The sequence below is a fragment of the Danio rerio genome, chromosome 25, assembly GCF_052040795.2.
Source record: "Danio rerio strain M-AB ecotype USA chromosome 25, GRCz13ab, whole genome shotgun sequence".
Lineage (NCBI taxonomy): Eukaryota > Metazoa > Chordata > Actinopteri > Cypriniformes > Danionidae > Danio > Danio rerio.
Window position 1 is genome coordinate 5,812,501 of NC_141045.1, and position 21,478 is coordinate 5,833,978.

The 21,478-nt window shown below is 34.7% G+C and overlaps 1 protein-coding gene across 2 annotated transcripts in view; it reads left to right on the top strand.

Annotated features, from left to right (window-relative positions):
* Positions 1-21,478, top strand: part of ap4e1 (adaptor related protein complex 4 subunit epsilon 1) — a 30,786-nt gene that overhangs the window by 2,501 nt on the left and 6,807 nt on the right. For both annotated transcript variants that reach the window (XM_087311394.1, XM_087311393.1), the window contains exons 2-17: positions 1-16; positions 99-222; positions 2,276-2,349; positions 2,430-2,551; positions 4,924-5,083; positions 7,608-7,774; positions 9,870-9,943; positions 10,022-10,144; positions 10,225-10,334; positions 12,318-12,457; positions 13,580-13,692; positions 13,775-13,893; positions 16,108-16,404; positions 16,866-16,977; positions 18,589-18,727; positions 19,927-20,173. The exon at positions 1-16 is cut by the window's left edge and continues 56 nt beyond it. In XM_087311394.1, coding sequence (XP_087167520.1) covers positions 1-16; positions 99-222; positions 2,276-2,349; positions 2,430-2,551; positions 4,924-5,083; positions 7,608-7,774; positions 9,870-9,943; positions 10,022-10,144; positions 10,225-10,334; positions 12,318-12,457; positions 13,580-13,692; positions 13,775-13,893; positions 16,108-16,404; positions 16,866-16,977; positions 18,589-18,727; positions 19,927-20,173 — 2,137 coding nt within the window. The remainder of the gene's footprint in view (positions 17-98; positions 223-2,275; positions 2,350-2,429; positions 2,552-4,923; positions 5,084-7,607; positions 7,775-9,869; positions 9,944-10,021; positions 10,145-10,224; positions 10,335-12,317; positions 12,458-13,579; positions 13,693-13,774; positions 13,894-16,107; positions 16,405-16,865; positions 16,978-18,588; positions 18,728-19,926; positions 20,174-21,478) is intronic.

Below are 21,478 nucleotides of genomic sequence, written 5' to 3' on the forward strand. Positions count from 1 at the left end.
TCCCAGCACCAGCATGGTGAGCGATAGAGCCGTTACCGTGACGACAGTTACTAAGCGGGTTGTTTGATGTCAGTTTGTGTGTGTGTGTGATCTTCCAGAAGCAGATGAGAGAGATCATGGTGAGGTCCATGTACTGTGAGATGCTGGGCTACGACGCCTCCTTCAGCTACATCCATGCCATCAAACTGGCCCAGCAGGGCGGCGTCATGGAGAAGAGAGTCGGTGCGTTCATAGACACCCCACGAGATTCCACAATTTCTGTTAAAAAATCTCAAAATAAGAAATTAATCAATATTTATAAACATTAATCTATAAATAGCTTTTTAAGACGGTAAATACTTTGCAATTTTATTATAATTTTGCTTAATAATATTGTATTTGATCATTATAATTGATGTATAATTAGAATATATTATTATAACAAATTGATTATTTAATAATACACATTATATATTAGAGATATGTGATCTTGAAAATAAACAATCCTATTTTATTACAATTATTTTCAGCATTTTATGGTTTTATTATAACAAGTACTTAAATGTGTTGTTAAATACACTCTTATTGTTTTATATTTACATTTATTATACTATTTTCTCCATTATAATGTCTTAATGGTGTTGTTGTTTGATTATTATTTAATATCTGATGCATAATAAAATATATCTGAGTGATGTATGCACAATAACAATAGACAGTATAGGACAATGAAAATGTAAAATATGTTATATTAAAGAGAAAAATTAAATATAAATATTATAATGATATATTTTTTAATTTATATTTATTTATACTAATATAGTTATATTAATTTTATATATATTTATATATATATATACACACACAACAGTTCTGTCTGGTTCTTGAATCTGATTGGCTGATAGCTATGATATATTTCAGTAATATCAGCACTCGTACAGCCTCTTTACCCTTTGTGTATTACTCCGCCCACATACAGGCAGCAAAAAGCAGACACTACAGATCTAAAGTATAAAAGATGCTTGCTCAGCTGTTTAATTGTAAGCTTTTGATTTGAATCCAACGCGGAAGAAAGTAGTTCCTCATACAAAAGGATTTTTGAGGCTCTCCATGTTTGATTTTGTTTTTATATACACAATTATGCCGTCAAACTGTTGTATAAACGCAATATCACACTGTGTATATCTGTATATCCATGATATATATATATATATATATATATATATATATATATATATATATATATATATATATATATATATATATATATATATATATATATATATTTATGAGCAATATCACACCAATAGCAGTGCGATATGGCTGGATATCGGCACTGGGTGGGGCACTCAGGCACTCAGCCTGTGGCCCCGTGCCAACGCACGCCTCCCACCACTGCCGATATCCAGCCATATCGCACTGCTATTGGTGTGATATTGCTCATAAATATATATATATATATATATATATATATATATATATATATATATATATATATATATATATATGTATATATATATATATATATATATATATGTATATATATATATATATATATATATGTATATATATATATATATATATAAATATATGTATATATATGAAAATGTAAAATATGTTATATTAAAGAAAAAATATTAAATATAAATATTATAATGATATATTTTTAAATTTATATTTATTTATCCTAATATATATATATATATATATATATATATATATATATATATATATATATATATATATATATATATATATATATATATATATATACATATAAATTAATACATTTTATGTTTCTTAGCAAGAATTATTTTGTTTTGTGTCACAATAATTTTAATTTGATAAAACATTATTAAATTATTTTAGAAGTTGATTATTGTGTAATTTCACATATAATAATTTATTATGGAATTATGTTTAGAGAATATTATAAATCAATAACACAATGTTACAGTTTAAATGTGTCATATCAGATCTTTATACAATTGTAAATTATTATTATTATTATCATTATATAAAATGTTTATTACATAAATATAAAATTACATAAATCATTTATTCGTTAATTTTTTTTCAGCTTAGTCGCTTTGCCACTCAGGGGTCACCACAGCGTAATGAACCGCCAACTTATCCACTATGACAGCTAAAGTTACATAAAAAAATTATAAAATTACTTGTTTAGCTTATTGCCATAGACACCGAATCTCATGAAGATCTTCATGTAAATAAAACCTTATTTTGAGCCCTTAGTGTTTATTTAAAACCTAATTGTGGCACGCCTCTCCATGTTCAGGGTATCTGGCAGTGTCTCTTTTCCTCAGTGAAGGCCATGAGCTGCTGCTGCTGCTAGTCAACACAGTATTAAAGGTAAAGTGAGCTTGGGTTTTACCATGTTTAACTGGACGTACTATTGTAAATGAGCGTCTGATGTGTGTGTGTGTGCGCAGGATCTTCAGAGCACCAACCTGATTGAAGCCTGCATGGCCTTGACTGTTGTAGCTCAGGTGTTTCCCAAAGACATGATTCCTGCTGTCCTTCCTCTGGTGGAGGACAAGCTTTCACACCCCAAGTAAAACACACATGCACTCCTCCAATCCACATTCATTATTCTATAACACCTGAAAATGGGCTGAACACACATAAACAAGACTTTTTTTTTATTTTATTTTTTTAAGGGGCTTCTGTCAGTTTATAGAAATATTTCATGGCAAAAAATAAAATGTGTGGCATAAAGTTTATTGTTAGAAATTTTATAAATTATATAAGCAAGTTGTGTTGTGTATTAATAATATTTTATTTAGTAGTATATATCAATGTTTATTCTAGAGTTCACACAAGAGTTCACAAGCAAGTTTGGCATGCTGTCCCGGGAGAGAGCCCTGAGCTCAAAAGGTCCTTGAGCCCTGGGCTCCCTCTCATTTGTAGGGCGAGCGGGGAGCTTTGAGCTCAGGTAGATCTCGACAACTCCTCCCTAGTGCTAAATTTAGATTGATCAATTCACTTGTAGTGCATGTTTTTGGAATGTGGGAGGAAACCGGAGGACACGGGGAAAACCCACGCGAGCACGGGAAGAACATGCAAACTACGCACAAAAACGACCGCCGGCCTGTTAAAGGACTAGAACCGGTGACGTTCTTGCTGTGAGGCAACAGTGCTAACCACTGGGCCACCGTGCCGCCCTATGAAGTCAAAGGTGAAGAGGTAGGGGTGGAAGGGGGGATTCTTCAAATCAAAGATGACTGTAGTGGAAAACCCTGGCTCTTGATAGTGGGTTAGGACTGGCCTGATTGGTGGATCATACATGCTAATGCAGAACCAGCCGTGTTCAATCATAATCACGTGATCCTCTTGAAATTAGTTTATGGATAAACTTCACTTAATGTTTGGCACTTTTTTTGATTTATAATTACTGCTATATTGTTAAAAAATCTATAGTTTTTCTTTCTTATCATATATTTATATATTTATTTATTTTTGTTTATAGTTTTAGTAATTGAAATTTTTAGATTACATTTATTTATTAAATTAATTAACATTTTTAAATATCTCATATATCTATTATAAACATTTAGGCATAATGCAAAGTCACCGACATTTATATCAGATAACAGATATTTATATCTTAAATTATATATATATATATATATATATAATAAATGGGCATTTTTTTTTAAAATCTAGATAAATTTCAGAAATAATCTAGATTAAAATGGCTCATTTGAATTTTGCTGAAGGCATTCAAAATAAGTGTGCTTCCCAAATAATGACTAAATGTAAGTCTTTAAGAACGGGTTTCTCAAGCCAGGTGGCGCATTAGACCAGGGGCACATCTCCTGTTTCCAAAATGCACCTCAAACTGCTTGAGAAACTGTTCTGCTATGAGAATTGGTGAAAATAAATGATGTTCATTAAGATGTGCTTGTGATTACTAACTGTTTACTCAGTTAAACATGAATTTTGAACTGTAGGCCTACATAAACTCCAAACAACGATTTTTGATGACCTTAACCCGACTAAAGTCATTACTGAACTAAACAGAAATTAAATTAAGACATGTGGAGTATGCAGATATTAGTGGCACTATTGAAGTAAACACTGCGATCAAACGATTACAGTCATGTAGAACTTTTCGCCACATTTTACAACAAGATCCAAACACACGCAGCTGTCAGTAAAGGACCGCACACACACATACTTGTTTTTGAGCATTGTGGGGGTTTTACAACACCTAACCGAACTTCCTCATTCACCAAGGTTTCCCAGCACACGTGAGGAAATCGGCTCCACTCGAAGATTAAAAAAAATCTCGCAAATGCGTTATTGCGCCACGTGCTAACGACCAATAGGATTCGCGCTGGCTTCGAGTGCGCTTGACTCCTGGGGGACAAGGCTCACCCTGACTCTGATAGCGAGGGAGATGGCATCCACCCGATCCATTTTATTTGTAGGCCTATATCTTTTACTCGAACGCATAAACTCTACAGATGCCTGATAGTTAGATGTGGAGCTAATATAAATCAGATTCACTCTAGTGAACTGCATCCATGTTAGCATGTGATGTTTGATGTGGTAATTTTACAGTAGGAATACACAGGTTCGAAGACTCGCTCTCTCCCCCTACAGTGTAATTCAGCCAGGTATACATCCAAGCTAAACTATCAACGTGAAAGTCACCATAGCTTGCGTAGAATAGACCCAGCTCCCAACCCAACTTTGAGAATAGATTAACGGCAATATTTTTTTTATCGCACGGAAAGAGTCTCACATTAAGGTCGATAATGGCCCACCACCCACATATATATATACACACACACACACACACACACACACACACACACACACACACACACACACACACACAATATATATGTTGTTTGTGTGTGTATATATATATCTTCATGCATACATATTTAACTCATATCTTTGCCTCTTCTGCGTCAGGGAGATCATTAGGAGGAAAGCTGTCCTGGCCTTATATAAGTTTTATCTCATCGCTCCTAATCAAGTGCAGCACATTCATGCCAAGTTCCGGAAGGCTCTGTGCGACAAAGATCCTGGAGTGATGACGTCATCCTTACATATTTACCTACAACTCATACAGGTTGGTTTGTTAAATATGGCTTGAAAATAGTCCCGGGAACAGTGCTGCATAATATCATTGCGAATGCTGCAGTCATGGTACGGCAGCAAAGTTCCTTGATTATTACAGCAGATATAGTTATAGTTCCTAATCGGCCTGGAAAATAGAAACTTATAATCTGTCATTCAGACAAAGTACATAGCCGCTTTTCCACTATCGTGCTGAAGCGTTCTTTAAACAGAACTGTTCCATTCCGTGCCAAACCGGGCCAGACAGCACGGATACGGTTTCATTTTCCACTGTCGTGCTGCGACAAAGCTCTTTAAAACATTACACAAAATGCATCAGTAGTTGCCTTGGTAACGCATGTAAACGGCTCCCTTTGTTCAATTAAAGTTAAATAAGAGCCGAAACTTTTTTTTTTTTTCATAAAAGCAAAAGCAACCATGTGACTAAACACTGTTATGCCGCTCTATCAAATAGGGTTGCTAAATATCGGTACATGTGCACCCTTATTTATTTATATGTTGCGCAGCTCTGGCTAAATTTATTTGGAGGGAAAATTACCAAAATGTAACGTGATGATTGAAAATAATTGGAGGGGAAATAAATAATATTTAAAATCTCTGAACATAACAGAAAAATAAACAATGATAAGACAACAATAATAGTGCATTTGCATTATAGTGGCAGAAATATCATTTTGGACAGGCCTTGTCAAAGGTGAGCGGGCACTTTCACTAATAAAAACACAACACATAAATTATTTCATTTTTAACAATTAATTAAATTACACTGCGTTTTTATATCAAAAGTTGATAATGATATAAAATATACTACATTTTGATGGTAAAATGAAACCAATTAAGCAATGGCTGTTATTTGTTTTACTATTCAAACATTAAATAACGAATGCAGCAAGTGAAATAAAAAAAAAAACGAATATGAAACAACACATATATAGCAGGATTTAAAGCATATAAAGCACTATTATATTTAGCAAAATGCTGCTCTATTATCTTTTTATTTTGATCATTTTATTTTTATTATTATTTTTTGTTCATAATTAACTAACAAGCTGTAGGCGAATTATTGCTAGACGTTTTAGAAAATATTTGCGTATCTATATTAAAGATCACTAAGAACAAAAAAACAAAAACATAGAAACATGTTACATGCCTCATAAATGTCATATAACTTATGTTCAACTGAATCATATAATTGCCTTTAGCTGAAATGATGAAAATTGCTCTTTTTTTTATAAAACATTTGTCAAAACGTATTGATATTTTTTGAGTAAAAGCAATACTGACATTTAAGAATCCATATTTATTTAATTCATTCATTGTTTTGACTTGTTTTTTTTAGTGCATATGCTATAATATAAATCATTCAACAGTAACGTTACCTTGGACAGTTACAGTGCCGCTCCGTAAAGCTGTCAAGCAAAGTCATTTGGACGGCCGACATTACAACACGACGTCCTTCAGGTGGTCTCGCCGGTATTAACAAGCTGTCCTGGCTTTGAATTAAAAAGTGCAATTATTTCCTCGTTGTTAAAAGAGTCTGCAAGTTCGTGTTCCATGGATATAGTGATGTTGTAGTGGAATTTGGACATCTACGATGCTAAGCGTGACTTTATTCGCTTTATTCGATGCGCAGCTGGAAAAGAAAGTCAGCAGCGCAAGTCGCTGGCATGTCTCTCCCGGATCAGAGCGAGTTTTGTGCTGTGGAATACAGCGCTGCGTGCAATAAACTCACATTCGGGCAGGCGAAGTAGGTCTGTATTCAAGACAATAAAATAATAACTTTAATGAATAAAATAATGTGATGAGTTGTTCACTTCTCTGCCAGAGACTGCTCTATGGTTTTAAAACCCTTTTCAAACTGTATCGTTTAGACTTGGATCATTATTTTATATTAAATCTACTGTAGTTTATTGAGGATGTCTGATGACTAGTGCGCTTCTGCTGAGCCAGCTGTGGTAGCTTAGCAACCGAGTCGTGACGTCAACACACAGAATCTGTCAGCACAGTTCAGCACGGTTGTCTAACCGTGCCGAGAATTCCGGGCCGAGAACGGTTTGTAATCGTGCCGCGCCGTTCCAGGCTCAGTGGAGAAACAACCGTAACCGTACCGAAGTGTTCTTAGAACGGTTTGGCACGATAGTGGAAAAGCAGCTCATGATTTCACTACAGAAGAGTAAAGCTTTAAACAAGAAATTTATTAAAACTCTTCTTTAAATTTTTTGAGCGACATACTACTGGTCTAATCCTATTCAATGGTCTATGCTAAGCTAAGCTTAAAGTGCTCCTTTCAGACCCGAAGATTGACGAAATAGATAAAAAAAATGATAAAACTCAACTATTTACCTCTAGGGGACTTGTAAAAATTGCCCTATTTCCAAAAGAAAGTGGAGTGTTTCTTTAAGAGAGACCTTTGTCAAGGTTTTTATATTTACTTTATTTATCCAAATTTAAACCTCACATTTTGTCCTGTTGTCTATAAACCGCAGATGTCAGTCATGTGTTTGTTTCTGTATCAGGAGAGTCCGGACGCCTATAAGGACCTGACGGGCAGTTTTGTCACCATCCTGAAGCAGGTTGTTGGTGGGAAACTCCCGCTGGATTTTAACTATCACAGCGTTCCTGCGCCTTGGCTTCAGATCCAGCTGCTCCGCATCCTCTCGCTGCTCGGCCGGGATGACCAAAGGTACACGCTAATCACAGGCTAGCTCCGTTTATGCAGCTAAAGACTAAATTATTAGCCCTCCAGTGAGTTTTTTCTTTTTCAAATTTTTCCCAAATGATGTTTAACAGAGCAGGGAAATTTTCACAGTATTTCCTATAATATTTTTTCTTCTGGAGAAAGTCTTATTTGTTTTATTTCGTCTAGAATAAAAGCAGTTTAATTTTTTTTTGTTTTAATTTTTTTTTTTTTACCATTTTAAGGTCAATATTAAAAGCCCCCTTAAGCAATATATATATTTTTTGACTTGCCTAATTTCATTATGGCCATTTAAGTTATAAACACTTAGCATTTATTTTGTCATTTTAATAAAATAACAGTGTTAGACTGAAATATACACGCATTTAGGAAAAGTCAGGGCACTATAGTTATTTGGGTTTCATTTTAATAAAGTTATTAAATTGTAAACTGTCAAAAAGGCTGCCTCGGTAGTTCTACTGTTAAAGGGGTCATGAACTTCGACAGCAAAATTCCATTGATCATTTGACACAAAAGAGCTTATAGTATTATAAAAACACTCTCTAAATTTCAAATCTCAAACCTTTGTCATTTCTCTACAAATAACATATATTAAAGGCAGTGTGCAAAAACAGAAGCTTTTTAAATGTGCTGCTCTTTGATGTAATAGTCTATAAGCTCCGCCTCCATAAAAGATTGACACCTACTTATGCTTAAATGCCTGCATATTTCTGTTAAAAAGCCTGTGAAGTGCTTTAAAATGTGCATTTTATTTGAAATTTTAAGTAATCTCAATGGAAACACAAAGAGAAGGGGTGGGGAATAGAGTAGCTCCTCGCCAATAGCGCTTTGTTTTTATCACAGCTCTGCCAGGGAGAAAACAAATGTGTGCATTTTGAAGGGGGCGGAGCATGTCTAGAGAGCATTTGATTGGTCAAGATTTGATAAAATACTGATTAAGTAGGGCTGGGCTGATAAAGGATATCATATCGAATCGCAATAAAAATGTATGAATTTATGAATATTTATAATAAAGAGGGGCCAATGCATAGAGTAGCCCCTCCCCTTTAAAAAAAACAGCCAATCATGTTTTGTTTTTCTCGCAGCTCTGCCAGTAAGAGTGGTTGAGCTCAAGCACATCAAATGAAAAGCGTCTTTAGAGAGCATTTGATTGGTCAAGATTTGACGAGAAACTGAAGTATGAGGTAGGGCTGGGCTGATAAATGATTTTATATTGAATCGCGATAAAATATGTCAATAACAATGATAAGCTCTGGAAATTTTGACTCTTCATTGATCTAAGAGACAATCGCACAGCAGAAATGTGCAACAATGGGAATCTAAAAGTGTGTTGATATTAGAGATAGACCGAATTTTCGGCCACTAAAAATTTATCGGCTGAAAATATGTTATGCCATTTAAATATGGAAGCATTAACAACCTATATTGAAATATATAGGTCATTCATTATGGAAAATAATTTAAAATAAAATAATTATTAAGATTGCATTTTTTAAATTATTTATTCGGGGTTTTCACCTTTAATGGATAGGACAGTAGAGATTATTGACAGGAAAGCATGGACAGCAGAGATTAGGGAAAGGATCGGCATAGAACCGCAAGGTGGGAATCGAACACGGGTCATTGTGAGCACTGGAGTGCATGTGTCGACGCACTAACCACTACACCACTGGCGCCGACTCGAGATTGCATTTTTGCCATAATGCCCAGCCCTAGTATGAGGTAACGTCAAAAAAAATTGTTGATCTGTTCAGCGGAAGGTGAAAAACTGCAAGCTTTGGATATTTATATCAGGCTTTTATCTTCTAAACGCAAATTTTGTCACTGTTCTGGAGCACACTAGCTCATACTGATTGTTGCATCTAAAAAAAAACAACTTTATTTTAATTTCACAGGAACTTTAATATGCAAAATGACTAGCCAATCACAGCAGTGGACATTTACCCCTTAAATTTTTAATATCTACTTCAGAATATCATAATTGTGCTTAAAAACTGCGATAAATAAGTGTAAATGGAACAGCAGTGGCCTTTAAATTTCATTAAACCTGTATTTTCTGTAATACCAATGTTGTTTTCAGCACCAGTGAGCTGATGTATGAAGTTCTGGACGAGTCTCTGCGCAGAGCGGAAATGAACCACAACATCACCTACGGTAAAATCAGATTTTGCAATAGTGGAGCTATTTATGAAGATAATGAGTTGCAATAATAACACATAATGTTGATTTCAGCAATCCTGTTTGAGTGTGTGAAGGCCGTCTACACCATCCACCCTAAAGCAGAGCTTCTGGAGAAAGCAGCGAGATGCATCGGGAATTTTGTTCTGTCTCCAAAGATTAACCTTAAGTATCTCGGTAAGCTCCTGTGTTTGATCTTGACCATTGTGTCGAGCTGCATTTGAATGATCCGCTCTTATATATTGGTGTTTCTTCAGGTTTGAAAGCCTTGACGTATGTTGTCCAGCATGATGCCAAACTGGCCTTACAGCATCAGATGACCATTATTGAGTGTTTGGACCACTCAGATTTCACTATTAAAAGAGAGGTAACAAACAGACCACTTTAAAATTCAAAAACAATAATTATATAAATAAATATGTAAATAAATAAATATGTAAATAAATAAATAATAATTTTTATGAATTTCTGTGCATAATTAAAACCTGTGTGTTAATTTAGACTTATGTCATAATGTTTGACGATGTTTTGACATAGTTTTGGATTTTGGAAGACTTTTATGACATACTGACACCCCATTCACACAGGGCTTCATCGTCAACACTTGACAGAGGGCGTGTCTGAAGTTGTTGCTGACGCGATCGTCATAGCAGTGTTAGCCAATGAAACTAGTCAGCAATAGGCCACGGTGGTGTATTTGCATAAAGCGATCTGATTGGCTGACTCTTCTGTCAGCGCTTGAAATGTTGAGCAGCTCCCAACTTTTGCAGCGAGCAACGCCTCTGAAGTATCGCCGAAGGATCCTCAATGCAGTTCGGCAACGCCTGACGTCACCCATTCAAAGTGAATGGGAAGCGTTGAGGCTGGCACCCCGTGTGAATGGGGTGTTGATGATACTAAGTATGATTGATGAAGTATGATAATTATGATGGTGAGATTATGATGTTTTGCATAATCGTTGTCATAAATTGTATAAATATGGCCCTTTTCTCTCAAAGTACCTTTTATATTATTGATAATAAAACAATTAATTTATATCATAATACAGAAATATATTGTTATATAAACAATTATATAAAAAAAATAATAAGTAAAATAATAATAATAATATAAATATAATTATAGTAATATTATACTCATATTTTTGTATTATAATAATATATTTATGCTATAAAATGATAATTATTATTATAATATTATACTTTATGTAATAATGTTTCATTTTCTATATTAGATTTTCTATGTTCACAACAGTTTAGACTTTTCAATATTTAATATACTATTACAATAAGACTTTTTACGTCATAATTTTTATGCATAATTAAAACCTGTGTGGGCGGCACAGTAGGTAGTGCTATCGCATCACAGCAAGAAGGTCGCTGGTTCGAGCCTTGGCTTGGTCAGTTGGCGTTTCTGTGTGGAGTTTGCATTGTTGTAAACTTCCAAGAGCCCCAAAAACCAGGGAGAATCTTTCAGTTGTCTTCAAAGCAGAATCCTTTTTAATAAAAAGAACTCAGCGTGGCTTTGGCGTCATCGAAAGCAAACTCTCAACTCCACAGCAAACACTATACATTTTATACGTGTTACAGCATGTAGGTGGGGTCAGTCATGGTGGGGACAGTCAAACAAAGCATGCAAATGAAGTCTGGGTGCCATGCCTTCTCCAGGACTGATCTCATCAATATATAGGTACATCATTACAACAATGTGCAAATGATGTTCTGGAGACAGGGAAGACAATAGATACAGCCATGCTGTGAAACCGATAATTGCATCACTGTGGCTTAGCCTGTAGTCAGCAAGGCAAAGGTTAAATGTCCCTCCTAGCTGGCATGTCAATGAAATGATATAATTAAAAACCAAAGAATACATCTTTGCAGTTATACGTATATTATTGTTCATTTGGAATTAGATGATAGAAATTTATATTTCCACAGCATGTTCTCCTTGTATTCGCGTGGGTTTCCTCCGGGTGCTCCCGTTTCCTACACAATCCAAAGACATGTGGTCCAGGGGAAATTGGGTAGGCTAAATTGTCCGTAGTGCATGATTGTGAATGAGTGTGTGGATGTTTCCCAGAGATGGGTTGCAGCCCGAAGAGCATTCTCTGTGTAAAACATGTGCTGGATAAGTTGGTGGTTCATTCCGCTGTGGCGACCCCTGATTAATAAAGGGACTAAGCCGAAAAGAAAATGAATGAATGAACAACAATATGAACACAGAATTCCCAGAGAACTTTAAAACCAGTGTGATGCTCTAATAAAAATCTGACGTGTTGATTTTCAATACAGCTAATTCCCAAACCATTAAATGCATTTTGTTAATCTCTTCCTCCTTTTTTCTCTCCCAGACTCTTGAATTGCTGTTCAGGATCACGAACGCTCAGAATGTGAGTGTGATTGTTGAGAAGATGCTGGATTTTCTGCGCAGCTGCAGCGACGAACACACCATCATCCATCTAGCCGGAAAAGTGGCAGAGCTCGCTGAAAAATATCCTTCTTATTTAACCAGTGATTATGGAAAGTACCCATAAACCCATGTTTAAACCTCATATTTGGATTTCACATTTACAGTTAAAGTCAAAATTATTAGCCCCCCTGAATTATTAGACCGCTTGTTTATTTTTCCCCCAATTTCTGCTTAACGGAGAGCAGATTTTTTTCAACACATTTCTGAACATAATAGTTTTAATACCTCATCTCTAATAACTGGTTTATTTTATCTTTGCCATGATGACAGTAAATAATATTTTACTGGATATTTTTCAAGACACTTCTATACAGCTTAAAGTGACATTTAAAGGCTTAACTAGGTTACTCAAGTTAACTAGGCAGGTTAGGGTAATTTGGCAAGTTATTGTATAACAGTGATTTGCTCTGTAGATTATCGAGAAAAAATATAGCTTAAAGGGGCTAATAATATTGTCCCTAAAATGATGTTTAAAAAATTCAAAACTGCTTTCATTCTTGCCGAAATAAAACAAATAAGACTTTTTGAAGAAGAAAAAATATTATCAGACATACTGTGAAAATGTCCTGAACCTGTTAAACATCATTTGGGAAATATTAAAAAAAGAAGAAAAATTTTTGATGAGGGCTAATAATTCTGACTTCAACTGTATAAAATCTATCATATATTCAGCATGGATTTCAGATATTGCAAACAAAGGCTGTTACATTTTTTTTTCTGACAAATAATAAAATTTAATATCCAAATATATTATACGCATATAGAGAGAAGAGTGTTTCTACAGGTGGTTTGTCAAGCCCACTGTGTGTAGCCCATGTTTTTTTTTTATGTAGATATAGAGTGATTGTAAGAAAGGGTATGGTAAAAAGCTGGTGCAAATGTCTGGTATAGTGTAAGATTGTGTTTTCTACAGGTGGTTGTGTTTTCTACAGGTGGTTTGTCAAGCCCACTCACCTGTGTGAGACACTCAGAGTTGCATACTTTTTTGAGGTTGTCGTGATGGGGTCCCATATGTTTTCAAATATATGTTGCATATATTTTATATATGTTAAATCTAAATATTAACTTGTATGTCATACATGTCATTTGCATATATAACTACATCCTATTGTTGCACGTGAGTTTTTCTATCAAAACCCTTACGTTTGCTCCAGACAACTCCTGGTTTATTCAGACCATGAATGATGTTTTTTCTATCGGCGGAGATTTGCTGCAGCAGGACATCTCCAATAATTTTCTGCGACTGCTGGCGGAGGGTAAACGAGATTAATAGTTGGTGTGGGAGATGTTTTTTGTGTGTTGTTTTTTTTAATTTCGTGATGTTTTGCTTTGTTACAGGATCAGAGTCTAAAGAGGAGGATGATCAGCTACGGCTGTACGCTGTCGACTCGTATCTGACATTATTGAACGGAGACGCTTCTCATCTGCCGCAACGCTTCATTCAGGTCATGAGCTGGGTGTGTATGCTGTTTAATATCAGTGTATGTCCAAAGTAGTGCCTGTGGGCTAAAGTTGGCCCATGGTAACCTTTGATTTGGCCTGCCATCCCTCTGAGAAGAGAGGAGGAATAATGGGGATGGTTTTTAAGATTGTCAATTCAAATTCAATGTATCCCTTTGTTTGTTTTATTGCTAAAAGTTAACTGAAATGAAATATTTAAATTAAATGGCATAAATTAATCTGATTTTTTTAAATGTACATACTGTCACCTGACAATCCAGAAATTTTTGTAAGCAAATCCAGTCCAAGGCAGATTCTGCTTGACTAGTGTATTCAGTGTTGAACTCCACTGTGGTATAAATGTGATTGTTTATGTGTTTTTGCAATAAGTTATAATTTAAAAAGTTACACTGCATTAGCTTATATGATTTAAAGGAATGTTTTATATTTATTTTGAAATTTTAAAAAATAAACTAGTAAACTATACATGGCAACTTTAATGTAATATAGTATATTATATCTCAGTATATTTACATATTACAAATATATTTACATATTAAAATGCATTTACATATTTTAAATGTATTTACATATTACAAATGTATTTACATATTACAAATATATTTACATATTACAAATGTATTTACATATTAAAATGTATTTACATATTAATTATGTATTTACATATTACAAATGTTTTTACAAATTACAAATGTATTTACATATTAAAATGTATTTACATATTAATAATGTATTTACATATTACAAATGTATTTACAAATTACAAATGTATTTACATATTAAAATGTATTTACATATTAATACTGTATTTACATATTACAAATGTATTTACATATTACAAATATATTTACATATTACAAATGTATTTACATATTACAAATATATTTACATATTAAAATGTATTTACATATTAATAATGTATTTACATATTACAAATGTAATTACAAATTACAAATATATTTACATATTACAAATATATTTACATATTTTAAATGTATTTACATATTACGAATGTATTTACAAATTACAAATATATTTACATATTACAAATATATTTACTTATTACAAATTTATTTACATATTTATAATGTATTTACATATTACAAATATATTTACTTATTACAAATGTATTTACATATTACAAATGTATTTACATATTAATAATGTATTTACATATTACAAATATATTTACATATTACCAATGTATTTACAATTTACAAATATATTTACATAATACAAATATATGTACATATTACAATTGTATTTACATGTTACAAATATATTTACATATTACAAATATATTTACATATTACAAATGTTTTTACATGTTACAAATATATTTACATATTAATAATGTATTTACATATTACAAATATTTTTACATGTTACAAATATATTTACATATCAATAATGTATTTACATATTACAAATATATTTACATATTACAAATGTATTTACAAATTACAAATATATTTACAAATTACAAATGTTTTTGCATATTACAAATATATTTACATATTATTTATGTATTTACATATTACAAATATATTTACATATTACAAATGTATTTACAAATTACAAATGTATTTACATATTAACTATGTATTTACATATTACAAATATATTTACATATTACAAATGTATTTACATATTGCCAATATATTTACATATTACAATTATATTTACATATTACAGATGTATTTACATATTACAAATGTACTTTGTGTAGTTTATTTACCTTCGACCCATGGTTCATAATGATATTAGTTTTTTGGCCCTTCATATGAAAAAGTTTTTGGACCCCTGTTATACACACACACACACGCACACACACACACACACACACACACACATACACACATACAACAGGGTTTCATTTATTTATTAGAAACAAATAAAAAATGCTGATTGAGGTTCTGCCGACAGCTTTCAAAATTGGTGCAATTACAGTTAAATTATGATAAAACATTATTATGGTTTTTTTATATAATTATTTTTCCGGGGTTTTCACCTTTATTCAATAGCACAGTTTTGAGATTATTGACAGGAAAGCATGGGCAGCAGAGAGAGGGGAAGGATCGGCATAGAACTGCGAGGCAGAATCGAACTCTGGTCGCCGCCAGCACCGGTGTGCATGTGTCGACGCACTTACCACTACACCACGGGTGCTGACATAAAACAAATGACTAAAATAATCAATGTGTTTTCAGGTTGTTGGTGAGTATTCTCATCTTCAGGAGTGTGTGGATCAGAGCGAGGTGATTCGGCTCCTGATGAAGCTGCTGGAGCAGAAGAGTGTGAGCTCAGAGACGCGGGTCTGGATTCTCTCAGCTCTGACCAAGATTTCAGATGGCCAGACAGACTTAATTCTGGAGCTGGCAGAGAGTATTTCATCCTCTCAGGACACGATTCTCCGTCAGCAGGCCCACGAGCTGCGGCATCTCAGCCTGGACTCAAAGCTACATGAGTGGGTTTTGCCCCGCGGAGCCGCCTGGGACGACATGGAGGTAGTCTTGACCAAAAACATGTTAAAAGAAGTGTTATCAGCATGCTGAGCCTTCCCAAAACATGTTAATTTACATCAGTCATGTTATAAACACCCTAGCAGTATACTAATTCATACTAGCAACACAGAAAGTCATGTAGCAACATGCTAATTCATGCTAGCATAGTGTGGAACATGAAATTATTGCGTCAGATCCCTGAAATTGTTAAATCATTCTCCTTTAATTAATACCAATGATTCAATAATAATTTAAAGTAAGGTTATACATTTCTCTATTGTTTATTAAACAATTAAGCTAAATTAAAGCACAGACAGACTTGATTAAAATAATGTTCACAGCAATCATTTATTATAAATGTTAATATAAAGTGAACTTGTGTTTTTTTGAGACTTTATTGAAAACTTTGAGAAAAAACACGTCAGAATGTCCACGCATTGCTCGGCTGTGTTTATCTTTTACAGGTCGACTCTTCTTTGTCATTTCTGGATGGGTTTGTTTCTGAAGCTTTGGCTGCAGGAGCCGCACCATATAAACCTCCTCATCAGAGACAAGAAGAGCTGTGTGAGCAGAGAGGTACAGCTGTTAATAACCATCTTTTGGGTTTTCATTCATATATATATATATATATATATATATATATATATATATATATAGTTAAAGTCAGAATTATTTGCCCTCCTTTGAATTTTTTATTTATCTTTAAATATATTTGTAGCGAGGCAGAGGGAAAACACAAACACCGTAGATGAAGTTACAAACAATGCCCCGGAGGGTGCTTTTATTTACAAGTGATAATGGGGTGAATGAGTGCTCTTCTTAAGGGTGCGTGCTCAAGTGCTCCGGGGAGATGGTGAAGGCTGGTGAGAAGTATGGTGTTGGATCGGTCACGAGCTGGATTCGGCTGTGGGAGAGACAGAGAGAGACAAGCGTTAGCGCAGGGAGTCATGTGTAATGAAGCTCACTTCCTCCTGTGTGGGGCTGGCTTATATCTCTCCCTGGCTGATGAGGTCCAGCTGTGAGCGATCCGAGGTTGATGAGAGATCCAGCTGGTGTGGATTTGTGCCCAGGGCGACGTGGTACTATATGACTCGCTACAATATTTTAAAAGAATGATGTTTTACAGAGCAAGGACATTTTCCCAGTATGTCTGGTAATATTTTTTCTTCTGGCGAAAGTCTTATTTGTTTCATTTCAGCTAGAATAAAAGCAGTTTTTAATTTTTAAGAAACTATTTTAAGGTCAAAATTATCAGCCTCTTTTAGCTTTTTCGATAGTCTACAGAACAAACTGTTGTGAATTTCTCTAGTCTGGCTCACGGCACCAAACTGTTGTGAAATTATAAGACGAGCCCAAAAAACCAGGGAGAACTTTCAGTATCTTCAAAGCAGAATCCTTTTAATAAGAAGAACTCAGTGTGGCTGTGGCGTCATTGAAAGAAACTCTCAATTGGTACAACAGACACTCAGTTTAAATACATTTGATGCATGTAGGTGATGACCATCATGTTGGGGACAGTCAAACAAAGCGTGCAAATGAAGTGTTGTTGTCGGCAGGGTAACATGCCTTTCCAGGCTCGATCTCATCAGCATATTGATAACCATTCACGATACATTTTAGCATTAAAACAGTGTGCAAATGATGTTCTGGAGACAAAACGCCCTATCAGTTGACCGACTGGAGAAAACAACAGGCACAGCCGTGCTGTGAAACTGACGGTTTGCATTACTTTGGAGACTGTCAGGGCTCAGAAAACCAAGAAATTTTAGGTCTGTCACACCCTAAAAACAACTTTTCAGTTACATATAGATAACATAATTTTATATTCCCACAAAACCATCGTTATACACTAACTTGCTTAATTCCCCTAACCTGCCTAGTTACCCTAATTAACCCAGTTAAGCCTTTAAATGTCACTTTAAGCTGTATAGAAGTGTCTTGAAGAATATCTAGTCAAATATTATTTACTGTCATTATTGGAAAAGATAAAATAAATCAGTTATTAGAGATGAATTATTAAAACTATTATGTTTAGAAATGTGTTGAAAAAACTGCTCTACGTTAAACAGAAATTGTGGGAAAAAATAAGCAGCGGGGCTAATAATTCTGACTTCAACTGTATGTATATGTATAAAGCATTCTGTTGTCATTTAAACTTGGATGACTGACAATATCTGCATTTTTTAGCACTGAATCTGGAGCCATACAGTTTTTCTCTGCCTGTGAGTTTGTCATCGTGTAGCATCACTGACAGACACTCTCCTACATTACTGTCCGTCAGCTCAGGACTTTCAGGCAACAGCACTGAGCTCTCTCAGAAAGCAGGGTGAGTGCCTGTCATTTTATCTGTGTACAACTAGCAAAATTGAGCAAAAGTGACAGATACTTAGAGTGTTACAATTTATTTAAAATAAATGCTGTTCTGTTTACCTTTCTTAATCTATCCAGCAATTTACAATGATTTCTGAAGGATCATGTTGGGGATGTTTTCATCCACTCTGGGGTGATGTTGAGTCTTAATTTGGCCACAACTTTCTCTGTGTTTCAGCAAATCGAATGACAAATCTTATTTTGACACACATTTTGGGAAAATGCTTTGAAAATTTACTAAAATTCAACAATACACTCAATACAGAGTAAAGAAACTACTATTTCCTTATGGTAGTGGCAGTTTTTGCTCCATTGACTTGCATTATAATGAGATTTTTCTTTATTGCAAAGCCATGACATCATATAACCATGCTTTCTTTATTGTTGGGGGTTTTTCCTGTAGGTAAGAGGTAAAAGTTTTAATTGTTTTAATGTTGATCATCAGTCACAGTGCAAAAAAGCTTAGTTTCTGGATTTTATATGGAGTATAGTGTGTGTGAGTGGGACCTTGCACACTTACCTTGATATGTTTGTGAAAATCAAGATAAGTAGCTCAGCTCTCAGAACATAGTAAACATAGTAAATGTATTTATACACACACACACACACACACACACACACACACACACACACACACACACACACACACACACACACACACACACTCTATGATCTGTTGTTTAACTCTACAGAACTCAATATAAAAGCCAGACACCATTTTGTACAGGCCTATCTAAAGAGTTAATGGTGCCAACTGATGATCAACAGTAAAAGTGACACATTTGACTTCTTCCCACTGGGAACACCACCAACAATCAAGAAAGCATTTGCAATGGCTTTGCAATCGAACAAATATGCTTATAATGGAAGTCAATGGGGCAAAAACAGCCCCCAACATAATGAATGTGTAGTAAACTTGACCAATACACAAGGGTTAATGCTCATGAAAAAATCCAAAAAGAACAAATTATACCTTCAAATATATTAAAGTAGAAAATTGTAGTTATAAATTGTAACATTATTATTATAATATTTTTAATGCATTTGTGATCGAATTTGGCCTTAGTGAAGCATCTTTTAAAACATTAAAACCTCATTCTTTTGTAAAATATATTGTGTAATTGTTTTGTATTTTAACATTGTGCATTGCTTCAGTGCCAGCACTCTAATCCTCGAGGGTGTAAAGAGAGTTTGGGGTAAAGATGGGTACCTTCCACAAAAAGAAACAGCAGTAACAGCCTCTCCGGTGGATGAGCCCAGTGCTGCAGTTCAGCCCGTCGGCCAGCAGGAAGCAGCAGAGAGATTAGAGCCACAGCCGGAGCCTTCAACGCAAACCAACGACAAACAGCAGCTGGCTTCCTCTTTGTTTGTTGGTTTGAGTACGCAGAGTTCCACATCTTTGGTGAGAAAATTGTTTTATGAACAAACTGAAAATTATTTTATGACGTTCGAAAGCTCAGCCAGCTGCCCTGTAGCATATGCTCACCTCATAAAACTAATTTCAAACTGACTTCAGAGAGGTTAGTAAGTTTAATGATTTACCACAAAACCGTTTGATTTACAGAAGTAAGCACTAAATGTAGAATTAGGAATTAATAGTTATAAGGGACACCGGTGGACATTAAGTGAACTGCAGCCCTATTGCTCGCACTTGTGCACACGAAACATACAGAATATGATTCAACAGCAAGGGAAATTCTCAGAGAAGTTCATTTTCATGCTGAACAAATGTTGGAAAAGCTGGAAGGTCTTTTGTAATGTATTCTGTTAACGAATATCCATGCGCCTTTCACACTGCTGAGGGTGACATGTAGATGAATATATGAGTATGTGCTGCGCTCTTTCCTTGCAATGATGAAAAAAGTGAAGACAAATGTGAAAACAGCAGTCTTTATCATCGCATTGTAATAATATGAATTTGTTTGCACAAGCTCTACAATTTAATAGAGCATCAAGTTGACATATTTTTAAACATAGACATAGTGTCATCAAGTTTTATGGATATCACTTATCAAGAAGCTATGCCCATTTGTTCAGATTTAGCCAGAAGAAAGCCCTGTAAATTTATTCAGATTTAGCCAAAAAGAAGCCTTGCCCAATCATTCAAAATAAGCCAGAAAGAGGGTCCGCCCCTCATTACAGAAAGAAGCCCCACCCAATAATTAAGAAATAAGCCAAAAAGAAGCTCTGCCCCCTCATTTCAGAAAGAAGCCCCACCCAATAATTAAGAAATAAGCCAAAAAGAAGCTCTGCCCCCTCATTTCAGAAAGAAGCCCCACCCAATAATTAAGAATAAGCCAAAAAGAAGCTTTGTCCCCTCATTTCAGAAAGAAGCCCCACCCAATAATTAAGAATAAGCCAAAAAGAAGCTTTGCCCCCTCATTTCAGAAAGAAGCCCCACCCAATAATTAAGAATAAGCCAAAAAGATGCTCTGCCCCCTCATTTCAGAAAGAAACCCCGCCCAATACTTTAGAGTAAGCCAAAAAGAAACTGCCCCTTCATTTCAGATTGACGCCCCGCCCAATAAGTCAGAATAAGCCATAAAGAACCTCCGCCCCCTCATTGCTGAAAGAAGTCCCACCCAATCATTCAGAATGAGCCAAAAAGAAGCTCTGTCTGCCCCCTCATTTCAGAAAGAAACCCCGCCCAATAATTCAGCATAAGCCAGAATAAAGCTCCTCCCTCATTTTAGAAAGAAGCCCCATC